Source organism: Vitis riparia, chromosome 11, assembly GCF_004353265.1.
Source record: "Vitis riparia cultivar Riparia Gloire de Montpellier isolate 1030 chromosome 11, EGFV_Vit.rip_1.0, whole genome shotgun sequence".
NCBI lineage: Eukaryota > Viridiplantae > Streptophyta > Magnoliopsida > Vitales > Vitaceae > Vitis > Vitis riparia.
The window spans coordinates 18,202,269-18,223,825 of NC_048441.1; the positions used below are offsets into that span (position 1 = coordinate 18,202,269).

The window sequence follows — 21,557 nt, forward strand, 5'->3', positions numbered from 1 at the left end:
CTCATCTACAATTTGAGATGACCTGGGATCAAAGTCGTCCATTTGTGTGGTCTTGATTTTTGACCAATCTTTGTTGATTCTGACCCACCTGCAATGCAAGCCGTGGCCATGATCTTCCCCCTCCAATGGGTGTGTTCTTGGAGATGGGGCTGTGTCTCAATTGGTTAAAACAACTCGGTTTGTTGGATGAAAACAGTGCAAGGACTCTCAAGACAATGATTGTTCAATGAGAACCCAAGAAATTTGATGATTTTTCTTCTTGAAAGGAAGATAATATTTGTTTTTTCAAAATAATGGAAATAGGTAAATCTTGCTTATTTCCAAGAGAGTATAGATATGGTCTAAGATATAATAACTCCTAATTCCATAAAGCTACTAGACCAATATTCAAAATTTGCACAATTTTGACTGGGTATTGAGTATGGCACCAAAGACTCATCTAAATATCGTATACTTAAAAGTCATAAGTTCTCATGTCAAGAGGTTGGTAAGAATTTTCTGGGAAAATAATGATTTGACTAGTATTTTTTCTGGGGGGGAGAAACAATAATCAAATTTTAATTGTGACTATGGTTTGGGTGGAGAAGAGTATATTGAATGCAGTACAAGTGTAACAGTCAGCAATGACGCGATAAGAGAAAGAGCAGAATGTTATTCAAGGATCGTGTGTATGACTGGAAGATGTTGACTGCAGAGAAAAGGGATTCATCATATGGTCTTTCTTACCCTTTTTCCTCATTTTTGGAAGAAACCTAGGAAAGGAGAAAAGTAAAAAAGCGAAGTGAAACGATTCGAAGCACGGTTGTATTGGGTTTTTTCATGGAAACCAGACGAAGCTTACTTTCTTTGACCACCCTTATTTCTCTTTGTTTTGTCAGTGCTTGTGTTCACAGGGGCTTTGGTGGCAGGAAATGGGGTTAGATGTTGGAAGATAATGCTTATAAAAAGCTGCCCATTCCGTAGAAGGGTGTTCAAAAATTCAAGCTTTGAATCAATCAAACAACTCGTGGCTTTTGAATCGGGATAATTTAACCGTTGAATTTAAAACCCCATTCAAAAGAATCTCACTCAGGTTGTTATTTCCCTAAGACTGCTGTTTCTGTCGTTTTCGTCCCATCCCTGAAACGTATTGGAATTTCAGTGGTGGACTGCATTTGTTGCCTTGTAACTTGTAAGGAGTATATAAGTGAGGAAGGCCTCAGAATCAGAGACATCTTGTGTTCGCTTTGATAGAGAAAGAAAGAGAGAACTTTTTGCAAAGGCCCAGAAAAAGAGGACTTTTTGCAAAGGCTCTGCTTCTAGTTTTCAGGTAAGGGAGACATTGATTTTTCCGTATCTTTCTGCCTCCACCCTAAGCTTTGTTTCTGGGTGTTTGATGAAGGAGTTTGAGTCTTTCACTCTGCCTTTTGATTTTGGATGTGGGTTTGTGTACTATGCCCTTTTTCTTCAATTGGGTGTGTGTATAAAGGAGAGTTTCAAACTGGGATTTTTCAGCTAAAAGTGATGAAGGGTTATTCAAATCCAGAAACTTCATCATTTTTTGGGGATCCCAGATGATTTTTTCTCTATTTTTCTTGATTGCATGTGTTATTATGCAAATTTAGATTAATTTTTTTATCATAATTTGCAGGTGGAAATTTCAAAATTCCCTTACTGTAAATTGAAGTCAATTGGTGGTTGCAAATCTATGGGATTATCGCTCTCGTTGCTCAATTCTGCTTGGGAAGAAATTGTGAAACACCGATTTTTCAGTTTGAGAGACAACATTAATTTCACCTCAAAAGATGGAGAAATGACGATACTGAAATCAGATAGCTTTAAGAAGACTGATTCAGAAACAATAACGACCAGAACTGATAATTCAAGAAACTTGAAGAACTGCAGACCAGAAAAAGTGATTCTTGAAAGAACTCTTTCAATGCTTGAAAGAAGTCTTTCATTCACCAGTCTAGTTGAGGACAAACAGAATTTGGGTTCAAATAATTTGGATGGAAAGCAAAACAGACTGAAAAGTAATTTGATTCCCACAATATCTCTTCCTGAACCACCAGCCATATTTTTTTTTCCAAGGCCCGTTAGTGACCATGATGCTGCTGCAATTAAGATTCAGAAGTTCTATAAAAGTTATAGGACTCGAAGAAACCTTGCAGATTGTGCTGTTGTGATTGAGGAGCTCTGGTTAGTCTTTTAATCTTCTCTAATTATCTTTCATTTCGATCCTTTTCTTTTGTTTGTCTTTCTTTCTTCGGTTGTTTGAATCAATTGTTCTTTTCAATGTTGTAGGTGGAAGGCATTAGACTTTGCAGCTCTCAGACGGAGCTCTGTGTCATTTTTCAATGAGGAGAAACCGGAAACTGCAGTTTCAAAGTGGGCAAGGGCAAGGACAAGAGCTGCCAAGGTAGTTTTTCAACACACATCAATCTGTTTTTCCTCTCTTTTTTTGGTTTTCCCTTCTATGGAGGATTGGATACTAACAGTAAGGATTCTCATTGCAGGTGGGAAAGGGCTTATCTAAGGATGAGAAGGCTCAAAAACTGGCCCTACAACATTGGCTTGAAGCAGTAAGTACTCTTAACCTTCTTACACGCAATTCAATCAGTAGTTGATCTAGTTTGAACTAGAAAAACATTATCCATTTTTCTTTCTCAAACCATTTTTGTATTCTATGCAGATTGATCCACGCCATCGATATGGACACAATTTACATCTATACTATGATATCTGGTTTAAAAGCTCAAGCAGCCAACCCTTCTTCTACTGGTAATTTCTCCTTTTAGAAACTGTTTAATTTCCGATTTTCCTTCACTTCCTTCCATTTTCTCACACCAATCAAGCTGGAGCAAATTTGATTTGAGTTTACCCTTAATTCACTCAATTTATATAACTGCAGGTTGGATGTTGGGGATGGCAAAGAAACTTATCTAGAGAAATGCCCAAGGCCGGTTCTACAACGCCAATGCATAAAATATCTTGGACCAGTAAGCTTCAAACCATTGACTAATGTCATTTACATTTTACAGTCATATGGAGGCATCATTTATACTAAATTGTATACTATTGAAATTTCAGAAAGAAAGGGAGGCATATGAAGTAATTGTCGAAAATGGAAAGCTTGTGTTTAGGCAAAGTAGGATGCTTGTGGAAACCACAGAAGGTAGTAAATGGATATTTGTTCTCAGCACATTGAGGGCTTTGTATGTGGGGAAGAAGAAGAAGGGGGAGTTCCAGCATTCAAGCTTTCTAGCAGGTGGCGCCACCACAGCAGCTGGAAGACTAGTTGCTCATAATGGCATAATCGAGGTATAAATTCACAGCTGCACACATACCTACACCAAATAATATGCATATATAAGAAACTTGTACTCTACATGTGTTTCTTACAATGTTTTTCTCATATATTTTCAGGCTATATGGCCTTACAGTGGTCACTACCACCCAACAGAAGAGAACTTCAGGGAATTTGTTAGCTTCCTTGAGGAGCACAATGTTGATCTTACCAATGTTAAGGTAAGATGTTTTACATTGTGGATGTTTATACAAGTTCATATCTAATAGCATAGTTAAACTTTGATTTCACTGGAAAATTATCTGATTAATGCTGGGCATTTTTCTCTTCAGAAATGTGCAATTGACGATGATGATAGCACTCCATTTAAGGTCACTAGTGAGGAGGCACAGGCAGAGCCAATGGTGGATGCTGCTAAAACTAGGGATTCTGAAGAGACAGATGGGGCCACCATGGAAGAGACTGAGGTTGCTGATGAGGCCAATGTGGAAGCACCAGTATTTGAGCTTACCAAACGATTATCATGCAAATGGACCACAGGAACAGGGCCTCGAATTGGGTGTGTTAGAGATTACCCCTCTGAGCTACAATCCAGAGCTCTGGAACAAGTTAATTTATCGCCTAGGGTTACACCAGGACCCTTTGGCAATTGTGGTCCAATCCCTTCTCCAAGGCCAAGTCCAAAGATCAGGCTCTCTCCCAGGCTTGCATACATGGGACTGCCTAGCCCAAGGACCCCCATTGCTGCATCTGGCTAAAGCCAATTCAACAAGGGAAGCCCTTCACAACTAGAAACATTCATGACTGGAGGCACTTCTGGTGCCCCTAACTTGATTTTATTCATTGATTTTTTATTTTATTTTTCCCTGTAGATTGCTTATTTGTGGTGAATAATTTTTTTTCACCCAGTTTTGACTCCTTTTTTTTGGTTCTGGGTTGGGTTCATTTGATTCTTTCTTGTAATAAAAAATGGAAAGCATTTGTTTTTAATGAAAGATGATGTTCTTTATTTGTTCTCTCACAATCCTTCCATGTTGGGCACTGACCCTGTTTCCATGAAAAACCATGTGTTTCCATCGATTTTAAGGCTAGTATCCACTCTCTTTTCCTAGAAAGAGACGTCTCAAAGCTAAGAAACTGAATCCATCTTGATCTTTTAATTATATGATAATTGTCATCAGCAGTGTATCATATGTCCTTTTGCTTTTGGCAGCAGCTTGAGGCTGTTCTCATGAAAGCTGCTCTTGGAAGAAACCAAAAATAAAAAATAAAAGAAAATTGACAAAAATGACTCCAGTTAAACAGTGAACATTTGTTTTTTCTGCAAATGCCTTTTAAATAGAGTTAGTATATAAATGTTTATGATTTAAGAAATATATCATTTTTATATCCATCCCCAGTAAGATGGAGCAGACCATAAAAAATTTGAAGATAAGCCTACCTGATGAAATGCTTACTGTCAAATCATTATTATCAAGTGATGAAATTCCATTACATGAGAGAGAAATGAATATATGGAAGTGTCCATTCTCTGTCTAGCTAGTCTGCCTATCCAGCATAGCTCCCAGAAAGAGAGATGGATGGGGAGTCTCAGAGCAGCATGACCTGCATAACATGCAGTTCTTTTCATTATTTTTTTAGAGGGTAGAAGACAAATGGAGTTAATGTCGGGAAGTTTGGATTGATGCCTCACAAGTCACAAGGGAGGGGAAGAGGAAGGGCTGGGCTTGTATGGTGTTACAGTTACTGATTAGCCCCTAGAAAGGGAGATGAAGGGAGAGTCTCAAAGCAGCATTACCCTGCAAAACATGCAGTTCTTTTCATTATTTCTTTTGAGGGTCGAAGACAGAATACAGATGTAGTTAATGCGAGGAACTTTGGACTGATACCTCACAAGAGGGGGGAAGAGGAGAGCCTGAGGCCCTGAGCTTGATTTGGTGTCACTGTTACTGGTTGGCTTTCCCAATGTGATTCCTTCACTTCAACCCCTTGGCCTTGGACCCCATCTCCAGTCCATTGGTGCTGCTTTGATTCTTGTGCAAGTACAAGTAGGTCTGTTGCATATCATAACCATTTACTTTTTAGTTTTAGTTTTTTTTTTTTTTTTCTACTTCCTTTTTGCTTGATGACGGCTGACATTTTCATCCCTGCACACTGTAATCCTCTGTCAATCCCCAAACATGTAGGCCAAATGGTCTCAGTACAAAGACAAAGAGTCAAATCTTTCTTTCTTCTCAACTGCTCGAAGTGGTTGGATTGCAATCATGCTCCTAAACCTCCTATAGTTTCCATGTTGTTATTTAATTTCAAGTACAACCATTATTAGTTCATGAACTGTTATTTCACAGCTTGATATCCATTTATGATGAGAATCTGAGTTAGATGAGTAGAGTTGGTTTTGTCCATTTCCTTTTACCCTGAGCTTTTGCAAATTAAAAGCCCAAGAAAGTAACCATGGGCATAGGCCACCCTGATAGTGAATATTTCCAACAGCAGAGTCTGTTCCATTTTAGGGCAAGTTTGTTCCCTAGTTTCCATCCAGATGGGAAGTTGATATACTGCAAAGAGAGCTGAAATGGTGATGAAAAACCACATGTACTACGCAGTCTATTACCACTAATGAGTAGAGAGGGTAACTCACTAGATAAATGATTGGGATAGGTCATTAACAATTGAAGATAACCAGTGGCCCCTGTTCAGCAATTATACATCTTTTAACCCTTTTGTGCAGATGATCCAGACTGTATGGAATTGACCAAACCCCATGTACTGTATTCATCTAATCAACCAATTAATCTTTCTGATCAGTGCCAACCAGTGAGGTGGCTCAATTATTTATGTTTTTCCAGAATTTTTCTGCTTTTATCAGCATTGTGTATTATGTAGTCACAGAGGAGGCTCAACAGTCAAGGCAGGCCAAGGAGCCTTTACCAAGCTGTGTAGTTTCATAGGGGATGTTGTAGGGTCTTCAAGGCCCAAAAATGGGAATTTCTTTTCCCTAGTAGGGAGGCATGTAAATTTGCAATCAAACACTAAAGTTAGATGCAGATGGAGAGGGAGAGAGAATAAATCATAAAGTCTAAGTGATTTGTTAATTTTTTTAAGGCATTTTCAAGTGAGTTGACAAAAGGCAGCAAGTGTCTGAATCTGCTCTGTTTGACAAGAAGGGAGAATCACTTGTCTGGAAAGCAATATCTCTCCACTAATAACCCGGAGAGAGAGACTTGGCAAGGAAAATCCTTACCTTTTTTTTTCCTTGGAAAGATCATAGCTTGCTTCTTGGGAAGATTGGTTGTTCTGCAGCCTTTTTATCAGTTTTGTATTCATGCTTGGCCTGTTCTGGCCTGCTCAAGTGTGAGTGAAAACAACTATCTTCAACTCTCTCGCTCTCTCTCTCTCTTTTTCTCATTGCAATTACCAATTTATCATCTCCATCATCATCTGGGTCCTCAGAAAAATGAAGAGAAAAACTTTCATTTTTCTAATAGCTTCCCTGCACATGATGACTTGGGTTGCTGCAACAAACAGTCCTTCTGCACCAGATAGTGCAGCTCAGCAACAAGGTTAGCTACTTTCATGTCTTTCCCTCTGAAACCCATTTGGAGGAAACCATTTTCTCACTCCACCCTTCACCTTTTTCAGTGAAATGAAATAAAGAGTTCCTTTTCAATGACTTGATGCCTTAAGAGCCAAAGTGTTTGATACTTTTGATTGATTCTTCCCTGTCTCCTTTGCTCTTCCACACAACAGCCTTTACTGCTGATTGACTAATTTTCCATGTGTGATCAAGCAGAGCAATTTCCAGAATCCCCAAAAGCTGTATTTCACTCAAAACAGGTGAGCATTCTCAGTACTTAGCTCACTGGTTTTGTTTGATCGTACACATCAATGTTTGCCTGATTTTTTGTGCATTTTGAAGGGACTTGAGCGCAGAGGAACACCAAGAAATGGGGATGGGGCAGCATACAGAGGGCTGAGCACACTTGGGTCAAGGCCACCAAACTGTAACCACAAGTGTCAAGGCTGCATTCCATGTGATGCAGTTCAGATCCCCACCACCACTGACCACATTGGAGTTCAGTATGCAAACTATGAGCCTGAAGGATGGAAATGCAAGTGTGGGTCTTCCTTTTTCAACCCATAAATTACTGCTTCTAGCCTTCAGTTCAAATTTGAAATTACATATCAGATACAGAGCAGCCCCAACCCATCCCCCATCACCAATCCCCATCACCCGTCACCCATCACCCATCAAATTTATATTCAATTTTCGCTTTTGATTTCCTTGAAAATCTGATGCTCAAAGAAAACCCTTTTTTTTTTTTTTTTTTTAGTGAGATTTAGCTAGGGTTTAGAATTAATGTAATCTGTGAAATTTTCTATTTAATTGATGATGTGATGTGTAGTGTGCTTTTTCCCTAACACAATCCATTGCTTTGAGCTTGCAGAAATAGTGACATGGGAAAACCTTTTCATAATCATTTGAAAATTAATAAGATGGGGGAATGCAAGCCCTTTTTTTGTAACTATTTTTTAAAACAACTCGAAAAATTAGTTTTTGATAACAGTTTTTTTAAAATCATTATTTAATATTTTATAAAATAAATATATGTTTGAAAATCTCAAATATTTTAAAATTTTTTTTAATATTTTTATAAATGATTTTTTATATCAAAGATTTTATTTTTAATTATTTTATATGATTGTATAATTATTTTTTAAAATAATATAAAATAATTAAAATATATTTTTTTAAACATTTTTTTAATAATATAAAATAGAAAATCGTTTTTGATTCTCAAATATATATTTTTTTGTTTTTCTTTTCCTAAAAAATAAAAAATAGTTTTCAAAAATAATTATCTTACATGTCCTAAATTCTTTAAAAAAGAATAAAATAATATTATAAATATTTTTTTTTTTTTTTGGAATTTAGTCACTTTTATCCTTTAAACATTCCCACAATACATGTGGTGCAAAATCTAAAAATCATAATTAAGTATCATTTGAGCAAATATTCAATGTTGAAGTTGACAAAAAATAAAAAATTAATATTCTTTTATTGAAGCTATTCTCCAAAATTGACATGGGTACATCAGGATTTAAAAAATTGGAATAAAAACAAAAAATCATGCACGTTGAGCCAAAAAACCAAAGGGTTAGTTTACTCACATTTTTTTTTTAAATAACCATATAAAATGGTTTTTAAAACATTTTTAAAAATAATTTTTACTTAGTTTCAATAACAAAATTTTGTATGAAAACTATCAAAATAATATACAATTATGTACAATATGAAAGTTCTTAAAATATTTTTTGTATTTAGATTTTTGTTTTCAAATTACTTTACAAAAAAACATGTTTTTAGAACAGAATCTTTAAAATATATTTTTTAATTAATTTGTGAAACATGTTTTTTGAAACTAAAAATTATTTTCAAGTTGTATTTTTTGTTGGTTTTTTTTTTTCTCTATTTGTTAAGCTATTGAGATTAGCGCCTGTAAAATTAATAAGTACTTATATAGGCATAAAAAAAACAATGAATTAAATTATCACTAAATTTTGGTTTTCATATTTCAACAAAATTTGGGTTGGACTGAACATGTAACCCCAAAAAATAACACGTAGTATTAATTTGGAAAACTATGAAACTAGGTTTTCGAATAAAAAAATAGATATTTTCTTATTCATAAGTTTCCTTAAAAAACGGAAAGCTAATCTCCAACTAAAAAATATAATGATAAAAAAAAAATATTATTTGTTGATAAAGCTTGGAGAGAAAAGTTACAAAAGTCAAGATCAAAGAATCATTAATAAATGGATATTGAGAATTCAAAATTCAATTTCCTATTATTAAAAGGGAGATAACGAGGTTCATAAATAGATTTCACACTATAAAACCATGAAACGACTTCACATGAAAAGGTTTGTCTGATAAACCACATGTGTTTTTTGCCATTCAACAAGTTCATTAATGAAAAAATCACTTAACATTTTTGTCATTATTTTTCTGAGTTATGATAAATAATAAGAGGGAAATATTTTTTTGCAAAGAATATTAAAACATAGATTTTACGGATAATCATTAAATTTTTGTTCACATTATCTTTCCAATAATTTGTTAATTTTATAGAACATCACAAAATTGGTGCATACATTTCAAAACATGTTTTTTGAAACTAAAAATTATTTTAAAGTTCCATTTTCTATTATTGGTTTTGTTTTACTCCAAAGTAATTTTTTTTTCTCCATTTGTTAGGCTATTGAGATTAGCAGGTATAAAATTAATAAGTTACTATAAATTTTCTTTCTATATATGGATATATAGATATATATCACAATATTATTTTGATAGCTATTCAACTATTTATACACAATTAGGCTGAATTTTGACAACAATGAAAATATTTATTACACTCTTTTAAGTTAAATGGTAAATGAGAAAAAATCAAGCAAATCTTAAAAAAAATCAAAACCAAAACCATTTATGTATGGAAATGTAAACGTGAAACTACTTAGAAAATAATTTCGATTGTGTTTATTTTTTATTGAATAAAAAATGTTAAATCAGTTAAAAATAAGTCATTGATATCAATTAATATAATTAAAATAAACATATTATCAATAAATTTAATTTAATTATATTATTTAATATTAACGAGTTATTTTTAACTGAAGATAAAACATATAGTGGCTTCATGTGCAAGCCAAAAAAAAAAAAAAAATTGATTTCTATAGAAAATTAATATACATTTTTTAAATTTCATAATCAAAATATAATTTATCATAACTAAATATAAAACCTAGTCACATAAACATCAAAATTCTTATCAAATTTAAAAAGAAGATGTTATAGCATTGTAGTAATACCTGTTAAATAAGATATCCAGATCATTAAATATGTCTAAGACATAAATAAATGAAACTAACACATGATACTACCTTATTAATCATATTATTTTGTAAGTATAAAAAATTTAAAAATAAGGATTTTTATATTCTTAAAAGTAAATTAAAGCAAATGTAAGTAGTTTTAAATCCAAAAGACTAGGGCATGTTAGATTGGTAGATGCCTCCACTTGAAGTTCCATTGACAAATCAAGAACAAGTTACATGACAGTTGGGGCTCATGATGACCCAAAGTGGCTAAACCATGAGCAATAGATGAAAGTGGAATATGTTGGGTTAGGTGGGGTTAAAACCCATCATTTTCAAAGTAAAATTTGTTTTAAAAATGATGAGTTACAATTTATATATAAATTTAAATGATAGATTCTTTTTTCATTATCGTAAAATTAAGTATTTATAAATATGTTTTATCATTTAATAACAAATTTAAATGACATTTTTTTAATCTTAAAACCGATAAAAATTGTGGTATGAATATATATAGCGAAGTGGATAAATAATTTTCACTTTGAAAATTTGTCAATTAACATCTCTAAGTCACGATTAAATCGTTTAAAACAAATTGAATGTCAACGGGTTTTTCATGTTAACTTAGGAGGATTATTAAAATTAAAATTAATCAAAACTAGGAAAATAAAATGTATATATTAAAAAAAAAAAAAAGCATGAGACGCACGCGAAACACGTGGGAAATAGGCGCCAAAGCCGGAAACCAGATGGATAAACTGACGCGGACAGTGGGTCCTCGCCTCCGATTTAGAACACGCTTCGCCTCGCGTATGAAGCACGCGTGGACTCTTTCACCCAATTTATTTTTTATTTTTATTTTTTAAATAAAAAGAAATAAATAAAAGAAAGAAACCCCACCCCACAAGAGGCCATTGTCGTTGTTGTTGTTTCCATTCTATTTTCAATTGGATTTTGTTAAAATCTCAGTATCTAGAGAGAGAGGGTTTCCAGAGAGAGATTCAGTTTTCTTCTCCTTCTTCAACCTAACTCTAGCTTTTGATTTCCTCATTTTGATTTTTTATTTTTTTATTTTTTATTTTTATTTTATTTTTGTTACCACTTGGTCTAGGGTTTGAGTTTTTGGTGAGGGTTAGGTGTTGTTTTTTTCTTAATAAGTTGAATTTTCATTTTTTTTTGGGTTGAATTAGGGTTTGAATTAGTGGGTTAGGGTTTCATCTGTTGGGGTTTGTGTGGATGGAGCCTCGCGTTGGGAATAAGTTTCGGCTGGGGAGGAAGATCGGTAGCGGCTCGTTCGGGGAGATCTATCTCGGTTTGTTCAATTTTCTCTCTTGACATTGTTCTTTTTATCCGTCTAGGGTTTTGCCGGGTGTGCTGGTGATTGATTGTTTTAATTTTGGGTTTTGGTGGTGAAGGTACTAACATTCAGACGAACGAGGAGGTTGCAATTAAGCTTGTGAGTGCTTCTTTTTCGAGTTTGGCTTGGAAATTTACGGATTTTTGCTTGAGATGATTGTTGGAATTGTTTGTGGGGGGCTTTCTTGTTTCATGTTTCTGTAAATTGTGTGTTTCTATGTTGAAGTTGCTGGAATCTGTTATATTTGCTTGTTTTAATGATTAGCTTGCAAGGAGCTTGATTCTCATTCCATATGGGGTGTCGGCCTTGAGATTGTCGTGTATATACGGGGTTTTGAATTGTGTCAATCTCAGTAAGGGCTTATGTTTAATTCTGCTGAAGTAGTCACCGATGAATGAAGTAAATTGTCAATGGCATTCCAATTGCAGAATCTCCTTTAAATCGTCGTATATTATGATTCTGAACTGATGAATGAAGTAAATTCTCGATGACATTCCAATTGCAGAATCTGCCTTTAAATTGTCGTATATGTATGATTTTGAATTGTGTCAACCTCAGTAGTGGTTTGCGCTTACTTCCAATGAAGTAGTTACTAATGAATGACGTATATTATTGGTGATATTCCAATTGCGGAATCTGCCTCTAAATTGTCGTATTTGCTTGATTTTGAATTCTGTCAATCTCAGTAATGGTATATGTTAAATTCCAGTGAACTAGCGACAAATGAATGAAGTAGGTTGTGACCGACATTCCAATTGTGGAATCTGCCTTTAAACTGTGATATATGCATTGTTTTGAAATTTGTCAATCTCAGAATGGTTATTTTTAAATTCTTAACTAGTCACAAATAAATGAAGTAGGGCATCATTTAATGGGTTCTAGGTGCATTTGGGTGATGTTGAACAATACATCCTATATGATTGCATGATTTTCCACAGGGGACATTCTTGATTGGAAGTGAGTGTTTGTTTCATTAATTAGTTTTCATGATACAGATGGGTCTTTTTAATCCTAATCAATCCTAATCAGTTGGGAGGAGGGTTTTGTCAGGTCTAGTTGGTGCAGGCTGGAAAGGCATGCTGCTTTTCTTGGCTGTTTACAGAAAATTTCCATGCTTGAAACTTTGTAGTGATGTCTGTCTAACACGTTTCCATGTTTATTCTGGTGCTTAAAACCCAAATTGGTTTAAGAAAATAAAGAGCATTTCATATGGTCCAGCCTTGTGTCCTTCTCAAAAGACTTTTTTTTTTTTTAATTTTTAATTTTTTATAGCATCTCTCTCTATTTGGTGCAACTGAAACAAAAGTGTATGCTTGGGCTGGTTGACAAGCTATAAACATAAACAGAACAGGTCGAATTTGAGCCACTCTAATATGATGGGCATACAAGGAAGATTCTTGAGAAGGCATCGAGTCTCTTACCATTCATAGTTTGAAATGTATCTGCTTACAGTACTTTACCTCTATTTAGGTTTTATGACTTTGCAGTTGATGGAAACCACTGCCAAATAAGAGAGATGGGCTTTTACCGAATGAAATTGTGTTGTAATGAATTGGTTTAATGTGCAACATTTTTGGATGTTTATGTACTATGCATTTACTTTCAGAGATTAGTCATCTGTGTTCGTATTTGAACTATAGAGATTGCTGCAGAATTGGTTTCCCAGAGTGCTTTGTCCATGGCAATGAATTTGTTCTTATGCAAAGACACTGTTTCTTATCTGCAGGAAAATGTCAAGACAAAGCATCCGCAGTTACTATATGAATCAAAGCTATACAGAATTCTACAGGGAGGAAGTATGGAATTCATTTTTCTTTTGTAACTTTTTTCTGTCTATTGTTTTATTTTATGAAGAAATCTTTTATGAACGTTTTGACATCCTTGTCTGATTCCCTCTTTCTTGACCTTGGCAGCTGGAATTCCAAACGTGAGATGGTTTGGAGTAGAGGGAGAGTACAATGTTCTTGTGATGGATTTGCTTGGGCCTAGTCTTGAAGATCTATTCAACTTTTGCAGTAGGAAACTCTCTTTGAAGTCAGTGCTCATGCTTGCTGATCAAATGGTAGGTTCTTTTGATTTAACTAATACTGTCACATCAATTTTTATTCTTCTTCTAAGTTTATCAGTTTATGTCATTTTTTAATACTTATTTCAGATCAATCGGGTTGAATTTGTTCATTCTAAATCGTTTCTACATCGAGATATCAAGCCAGACAATTTTCTAATGGGCTTGGGAAGACGTGCAAATCAGGTTTTTGTCTCAAAACTATATTGATTGTTTTTGTTTTAAATTATACGTATATTTCTAAAATTGCCTTTTAGGATATTTTTGTTAAGGAGAGGGTTGCTATTTTTCCTTTTCTTTTTTTTTTTCACATGCTTCCAGGTCTACATCATTGACTTTGGTTTGGCTAAGAAATATAGAGATACTGCAACACATCAGCACATTCCTTATAGGTAAGATGTGCTTCAATTATTTTATGCATCCTTATGGCCATTATTTGAAATTTTATGAATGCATGCATGTTTGCTCCATGTATGTTTGCTCCATGCATGAGGAACAAGTTTGCTGTGGATTATGAGATTATCTTATAATGTTGATGTTGAGATTTATGAGGTTTAAAATTAATGCTCAAAGTCGATTAGGGATGATTTTTCTGTTGGAACAACTTTTTCATTCAACTTTCGAGTCCTTACTGAATTTCATGTGTTGGGGATAGTGAACAATGATGATAGCAAGAATGGATGGGATCACAGTGGTGTTGGGAGTGATGTTGATGATGCTTATGCATTCATATTTTGGCATAGTTAATATGCTTGTTCACTTTGTGTCCTTACCCCTTATCTATTGTTATGTTGTTAGGTTTGGGGTATCATTTGAGTTGGCAATTTTGTTTAGTGTTTCTTTCAATATTTGTTTTGTATTATTATTTTGTGGATTAAATACTATAATTATTTAAAGCCTGTTACTCATCATACGTGGATGTATGACAACTGCAGAGAAAATAAGAATTTGACTGGAACTGCAAGATATGCAAGTATGAACACCCACCTTGGCATTGGTATGTGTGGTCTATATTCATTTGTTTGGTACATATTCATGCCAATTCAATTTCCTGTCCTAATTTCAGATGATTGATTGTGTTTTTTCTGATTTTTGGGAATGTGTAGAGCAAAGCCGGAGGGATGATTTAGAATCTCTTGGTTATGTGCTTATGTACTTCCTAAGAGGAAGGTGACTGTCACTGCCTACCTAGTTTGTTGACTTCCTGAGCTCGATCCATGATTTACTTATTACAGTTTCCTTGTAGTCTTCCTTGGCAGGGACTGAAAGCAGGAACTAAGAAACAAAAGTATGAGAAAATTAGTGAAAGAAAAGTTTCCACAACGATTGAGGTAACTTGTTTCCAAATACACCGATTGGAAGCCTACTTTGATGTTAAGCTCTATTGAATTTGACTGGAAAGTTTTACTACTTTCTCAGGTCCTTTGTCGGGGTTATCCAACAGAATTTGCTTCATACTTCCACTACTGTCGTTCACTGCGATTTGATGATAAGCCAGATTATGCTTATCTGAAAAGGATATTCCGTGACCTCTTTATTCGCGAAGGTTTGAATATTTTTGCTATAACTGGTTCTTAGAATTTAAGGATCCTCAAAATTGCAATCTCAGTTTTGTAACTTTTTCTGTTAGGAGTCAGTACCATCAGTAATCCATTTTGTCATCATCTGTCTGTGTCTGTACGTCTTATTGCAGGATTCCAGTTTGACTATGTGTTTGACTGGACTATTTTGAAGTACCAGCAATCACAGCTTGCTACTCCTCCATCTCGTGTTCTTGTGAGTGCTCTTGTAAGAAAATTAGTTTCCTTCTGTTAATACCAACTATGGAGGCATTTATTAATAGTGTTTCTTTCAGGGTCCTGGTGCTGGAACAAGCTCTGGACTGCCCCCTCCTGCTGTTGCCAATGCTGACAGGCAGTCAGGTAGTATTTTAGCATTGCATCTTATATTGATGTTTTTGGATGGTTTATTGATTACGTATAACCCTGTTTGCTTCCTACTTGGGTGGTCCTCTCAGAAGCATTCCTTATTACTTGCCCTTGTGCACTTGCACTGAGGGTGTTAGCTATTTTCTATTTAGATTCTCTCTCCAATTTGTTTTTTTCATCTCTCTGCACACCTATGCACATGCAAACACACTACATGACTCCTTTGAATTGGTTTGACATATTTTATCTTATTCCTTGAGCTATTTTAGAAATGTTTCAGTGTTTTAAATGTATGTTTTTTTTTTTAAATAAAAAAATAAAAATTGTAGGTAATATTTGGTATAATATGCTTGGGGTTTAAATTTTTGCTGCTTTAAATTATTGCAGGAGAAGAAGGGAGACCTGCTGGTTTATCTTCTATGGATCCTTCTCGTCGGAGAATTTCTGGTGATGGAGGAGGTTTATCCAAGCAGAAGAGTCCAGTTGCAAGCGATTTGGCAGTGAGTAAAGATGCTATGGTAAGTTGTTTTGATGGTATTAGAAAAAAGTCTCTATCTCTCTCTCTCTCTCTATCTGTCTCTGTGTGCTCAAGTCATCCTCTGGTTTGTACAATTTTACCGATATCTCTTGTTATTTATAATGGCTTGTGATCATATTCTTTTGAGTGCTTTAGGTTCTTGTATTATGAAAGATAAGTTGGTTTTGGATTGTAAATTCATATTCCGTGCAAACATCTTAAAATTTGATGGCCTCAAGCATCATTGCTTCTACCATCTTCAAGTTGTTTCCTGGTTTGTAGAATTTCCCCATCTCTTGTGATGCAGAATGGCTTGTGATCATACTTCTTAAATTTTTATTTTATGATAGCATCTGAAAACTTGACAGCCTTGATGCATTTGGGTTCCCCAGCATCTTAGCTTTATTCTGAACTGGTTGGAATAGAACACTAAATTTTGAATATGTCACACCGATTAGCCCCCAAATATAAGAGCTTATGCCTCCAATTAAATAATCAATAATGACTTGTCCCAACTATTTAGGGTTTGACAACATAAGTCTTGCTCAGCCACCAAAAAATTAGAGGGTTGCTATTTGGTTGGATCTTGAGGTTTGATGTTCTCTCAATGAATTTATTTTTGCCATATCTGTTCATTTTATATTTATAACTCTGAATGGTGTTTGTATGCTGGTCCCTACATAATGATGGTATACCACTTGCTTCTTGTATTCTATGGTTAACCTGATGAGCAATATGCTTGGGCAATGCAGTTATCTAGCTCCCATTTTTTGGGCCGGTCAAGTGGTTCATCAAGGCGAGCTGCTGTGTCTAGCAGCCGTGACGCAGCCATTATGGGAAGCGAGTCTGATCCCTCTCGTGCACATACCACTGAGGCAAGCCCAGGGGCAGCAGTACGGAGGATCTCAAGCGGGCAAAGAAGTTCACCGGTTGGATCCTCAGACCCCAAGCGCACATCATCTGGTAGGAACATCACTAACATAAAGAACTATGAATCCACAATCAGGGGCATTGAGAATCTGAATTTTGACAATGATGAGAGGGTTCATTATTAGATGCACACCTCCCTCAACTCTTGTAAATCTAGACTCAGTGTGCTACTACGCTTGCAGTAGAATTTGTTAGCTATTGGAGTGAGTTTTCAGGGGCAATTGTGAGCTGGTATCCAACAGACTGGGTTGTGATTTGCAAAAGACGTATATCAAATTATCAAGAGAACGTAGAGAAGGCTATGTCTAAGGAGATTTAGTTGTGTTGGTACTGCTCGCCAGTCTAGTTTACTCATTTCTTTTAACCCTTTTCCCTTCTCTGAAGTCTCTTGAGGTGTCTCATGTTATGGTTCTAAACTTAATGGCACTGTAAATTGGCCTGTTGTATTGATATTCTCCTCCCTATAAAAGTTCATTTTTCACTCTCTTTTGAGTACTGATGCAGCAGGTTTAAGTATGTTTGGCAGCCAAAATTGATTGCATATCCTCCTAGTTTCCGATTTGATTGGCTGTGTTTATGCCATAGTAAAAGAAATCGTGGACCATTCTTTTCTCAGCGACCAAAGCAACCGCGTCCCTTATATTTTTGATACTGCTATAGTACCTGAATCATTGCAAGGGGTGATTACAACAATTATGATTTTCGGTTACGCATTCGGTTTCTTGCTCTGCCTTCACTGGTTTCTTTTTATAAATTCCCAATTTCAAATCCTTCTGGTATCAAAAAATGGCTTTTCACAGAACAACATGAACTTGATGATGACTGGGGTTTCTTCACTGTGAATGAAGAACTTGATGATGGCTAGGGTTTCTTCGCTCTGAATGAGCTTTATGCTCCTCCAATGGACAATAATGCATGGCTGTTTGATCTTTGATTCATTTGTTAAATCATAAATGAAGCTTGAGTTAGCACAAAAGTGGAAGTGAGTAGATTGAATAACGCCTAATAGCATGGATACCAGTTCATTAATTATAATTTAGAAGAATTTTGGTAAATGTTGCAAACTGCTGTCCCTGAAATTTCAAAAAATCGCTGAATCTTTCTGTGGTTTTTGCTCTCTGAGCTTCATTTATTTATTAATTAAATTAACACCTAAGATGACTGAATGGTTTGTGTTTGTATCTCGGGAGTTCTTAAGTGTGACAAAGATCTTGTTTTCTTGTTGAGCCACATGTATGGAACTAAAATGAACATCTTATGAGGGTAGGAAATACAAAGCCATGCGTTTATTATTGCTAGAGCAAGGCATAATATATATATACATTGTAAGACTAAATCTTAATAGTTTTTAAGAAAATTGATTGTTCAATATGGTATTAAAAATTTAGAATTATCATTAATTGAACATCTTACGCTTAAACTGTTCATGTGGAATATGAGGTGGCTTGTGAGGAGAGCGTTAAGGGCATAATATATATTGTGGACCCAAATCTTAGTGACTTACGCTTTTAATAAAATTGGGCACTTAATCATTTATAATGCCATCAATACCTTCCAAGAATTCCTATGTGATGCAAATTATTTTGAAAATCTTGGTATACTTTCCCCCAACTTTTCTATTTAAAGCTCTCTAAGCTAGCATTTACTAAAACATCACATCCCCACCAACCTACCATGTTCCTGAAAGATCACCTTGGTTAATCAAGATATGCTAGCCAAGTGATATAGAATCATATTCCATGTCAAAACAAAGTAATCATGAGTTGCAGGGGAATAATAAACTATATGGCTACCAACTTTGGCAAGTAACTGAAGAATCTTGGAGAGAATGGGATTTTGCCCATATTAAGGCTGAATTCATAAGCCATTTATCTTAATGGTCCTGGAATGAACTGGTTTGATTCTTTGTTTCTTTCCTTTCACTAGGGTTTGCCACCTTTACCTTCTTTTGACCTATATTCGTTTATCACGAAAAAATTCAGTGAATCACCATGCAGGGTTTCGAATGTTCCACCTAGTTGTGTGTCAACAACAGGGATAAGCAAGTCACCAAACCACAAAATGAGTTAACTGATAATGCCAAAGGAACTCCAGAAATCACCATAGCAACCCCAAGAAGAGCACAGAGATCATGGTAAAATATTCAACTGACACTCTGTAATAAGAAACAAAACCACAAGAAGAAATGTAGTCCCCAATGGCGCAAAACTCTCATACATGATCAACTAGGAAGTATTAGTAACAAACCCAACACCTACTTTCTTTAATAGCAGGAGAGGCTCTTCCAAGAACTATCATCTATAGGATTGAACAGCAGAGCAGAGCAAGGATTCTTTGGTTGGAAACCCTCTTAGCCTCTTCCAAGCCCCCACCCCTCTCCTTTCAAACAAAGGGAGAAACACCTTTAATGAGGTTGAATTTTAAAGTATCGAGGGGGAGTTGGACTGTGAATGAAGAATAGGTGGGAGACACAAAATCAAGCCATTCAGGTAAACATAACAAAGATGTCTTTCAACTGAAGACTAAAAACTACAAATCAAACCATAGAGATTCAGAGTGTACAAGTGGCCTTAAAACCCAGAAACAATACTGAGCCATGGTAATCTTTTGGAACACAAGGTTTTGGCAATACATGCTACACCATAAACACCTCCACCTACAAACTAATGAAAAGGAGAGGAAGCCACAGAGTGCTAATAGTCTGGACAACCAAAAAGCCAGAACTTTTATAAATGACAACAAGAAGAAAGCCATAGCAATATATCAACTGCTTAGGCTGACTATTTCAGTCCCTGCTCATCATTCAGCTCCATCAAGGGACTATCACACTTTTCAGCTTCAACAAAGAAATCAACTATACAAATCAATGGAAATTCACAAAAAAGAAAAAACTAAAGGCTTCCCTATATTCTATAAGGACATAGTAGTTCCCATGAACTTTCAAAATAACATGGCCAGAATAGTAATGGATTTGCACAAGAAGAAGCAGAACAATCTCAAGATACAAAGCTAGAATTAACAAATAAGTTGGCAGACAAAAATCTCTTCATCAAACCAAATTTTACATATCATTCATGAGCAAAATATGCTACACCATAAGCTTAAAACCTGATGCTGGACCATATTGGGATTTGAGACATTTTTCCAATTCAAAAAACCACTAATCACAGTTTCTTTGAAAACCCAATTTAGGAAGCGAAGAGTGCACAACTGCTGCAATCCAAAATCAATATACTTTGGAATACCCTATATTCTGAGCAAATCGGTTGCTTGAGTCCCAAACTTTGAATGAGTAAACCCATGTCTTGTACCTGACTGGAAGAATTAAATTCTGTACGTAGCAACCAAAACTTTGGATTCGGAATTGAGGCCTCCATTTCCATTTCCAATTCCAATTCAATCCAAGCAACCAGAGCCTAAATCCAGAGGCCAGAATCAGTTTTAATTCTCAGTACCCTAATTTACAAAATTAATTCATTCATCAACACACCACATACAATAAGAAGCAAGGCATGGAACTCCATTCTTCTAACATTAACACCAAATTTAAAGATAATGGTAATACATTCCATAAGTTACAGTATCAAGAAGAGGAAGAGGAGAAGAAGAAGATAATATTAATACCCAAGTACTGCAGAAACGATCACCACCCATGGATCACTCTGGTGTACCTATCCTTGAGCCACCTGAAGCTCTTCTTCAGAGAGCCCTTCATCTTGCCCTCAACAGCATAGACCTTATAGCTGGCAACCCTTTTCTTCCTCTGCAACTCAGGATCGCTGAAACTCCAAGCCTTGGAGAGAGACCCATTAGTGGACTTGCCCTTCTTGAACTTGGGGTCATTGCCCATCTGGGTTTGGGGTGGATAAGCATATGAAGCACTGTAACACCTGAGATCTTGCATACCAGTGGAAGTGGGTCCTCCCCCTCCCCCATGGTAGCTTTCCATCTGCATTCTTCCATCTCCACATGATTTCGATCTGAAATCCTCCATCAAATTCAAGCTCCCTTTCTCTCAACAAGCCAAAAAAAGAGTCTACGAATTGCCCCACTTTCTTCACTCAGCAGTGGCTGACGCCTAATACGCTGAGGCAGTTTTCTTATATGATTCTGTCAACCGCTGCCCCATCATACTGCCGTTCCCGTCGGTGCCACAAGGAGGGCCCACGTGACCCTCACGTGACCATACGGATATTTCCCACTTTTTCCTTTTCCTCTTTTTTAAAGAAAAAAAAGATTAAAATAATGAAATGGATAGAGAAAGTGGCGGTGGCATATAATTTTTCTTATATTTTTTATGGAAAGAATATTATTTTGAAATGTCTTTCCTAAGCCTGTCTTATAATGTCGCCATTTTTCTTAACACATAATTCTCTTTTTGTCTTATAATGTTACCATTTTTTTTAACCACCGCTAAAATAATTTTATATTATTATTATATTTATAATAATACCTTTTTTTATTGTTATATTTTAATATTATAAATATTGGCATACCCACTCCATCTCAGTATGAGATAAAGAATAAATAAATGTGAAGACTAACGTGAATTTGCGTTATCAATTTCATAATATATTCCAAAGTTATCATAATATATG

The 21,557-nt window shown here is 35.4% G+C and overlaps 4 protein-coding genes across 4 annotated transcripts; 3 read left to right on the forward strand and 1 right to left on the reverse strand.

The window, feature by feature from the left end:
- Positions 1-762: 762 nt before the first annotated feature.
- On the forward strand, positions 763-4,305 carry LOC117924598 (IQ domain-containing protein IQM1). Its single transcript, XM_034843271.1, has 9 exons — positions 763-1,309; positions 1,631-2,178; positions 2,284-2,398; positions 2,496-2,561; positions 2,672-2,760; positions 2,891-2,978; positions 3,070-3,300; positions 3,406-3,507; positions 3,619-4,305. The coding sequence occupies exons 2-9, from the start codon at positions 1,688-1,690 to the stop codon at positions 4,042-4,044; spliced, it is 1,608 nt and encodes a 535-aa protein (XP_034699162.1). The 5' UTR covers positions 763-1,309; positions 1,631-1,687; the 3' UTR covers positions 4,045-4,305.
- Positions 4,306-6,604: 2,299 nt separating this feature from the next.
- On the forward strand, positions 6,605-7,708 carry LOC117925749 (EPIDERMAL PATTERNING FACTOR-like protein 5). The gene is made up of 3 exons (XM_034844854.1): positions 6,605-6,849; positions 7,080-7,123; positions 7,206-7,708. Exons 1-3 carry the CDS (start codon positions 6,744-6,746, stop codon positions 7,428-7,430), a joined length of 375 nt encoding a protein of 124 aa, XP_034700745.1. The 5' UTR covers positions 6,605-6,743; the 3' UTR covers positions 7,431-7,708.
- Positions 7,709-11,083: 3,375 nt separating this feature from the next.
- Positions 11,084-17,444, forward strand: LOC117925305 (casein kinase 1-like protein 2). The gene is made up of 14 exons (XM_034844293.1): positions 11,084-11,474; positions 11,578-11,618; positions 13,246-13,315; positions 13,433-13,581; positions 13,675-13,770; positions 13,906-13,976; positions 14,520-14,581; positions 14,691-14,754; positions 14,831-14,915; positions 15,004-15,130; positions 15,278-15,360; positions 15,440-15,506; positions 15,900-16,030; positions 16,782-17,444. The coding sequence occupies exons 1-14, from the start codon at positions 11,399-11,401 to the stop codon at positions 17,082-17,084; spliced, it is 1,425 nt and encodes a 474-aa protein (XP_034700184.1). The 5' UTR covers positions 11,084-11,398; the 3' UTR covers positions 17,085-17,444.
- Positions 17,445-19,943: 2,499 nt separating this feature from the next.
- On the reverse strand, positions 19,944-21,075 carry LOC117924697. Its single transcript, XM_034843404.1, has 2 exons — positions 20,584-21,075; positions 19,944-20,375 (listed from the first exon to the last, which is right to left on the reverse strand). The coding sequence occupies exon 1, from the start codon at positions 20,951-20,953 to the stop codon at positions 20,603-20,605; it is 351 nt and encodes a 116-aa protein (XP_034699295.1). The 5' UTR covers positions 20,954-21,075; the 3' UTR covers positions 19,944-20,375; positions 20,584-20,602.
- Positions 21,076-21,557: the final 482 nt, after the last annotated feature.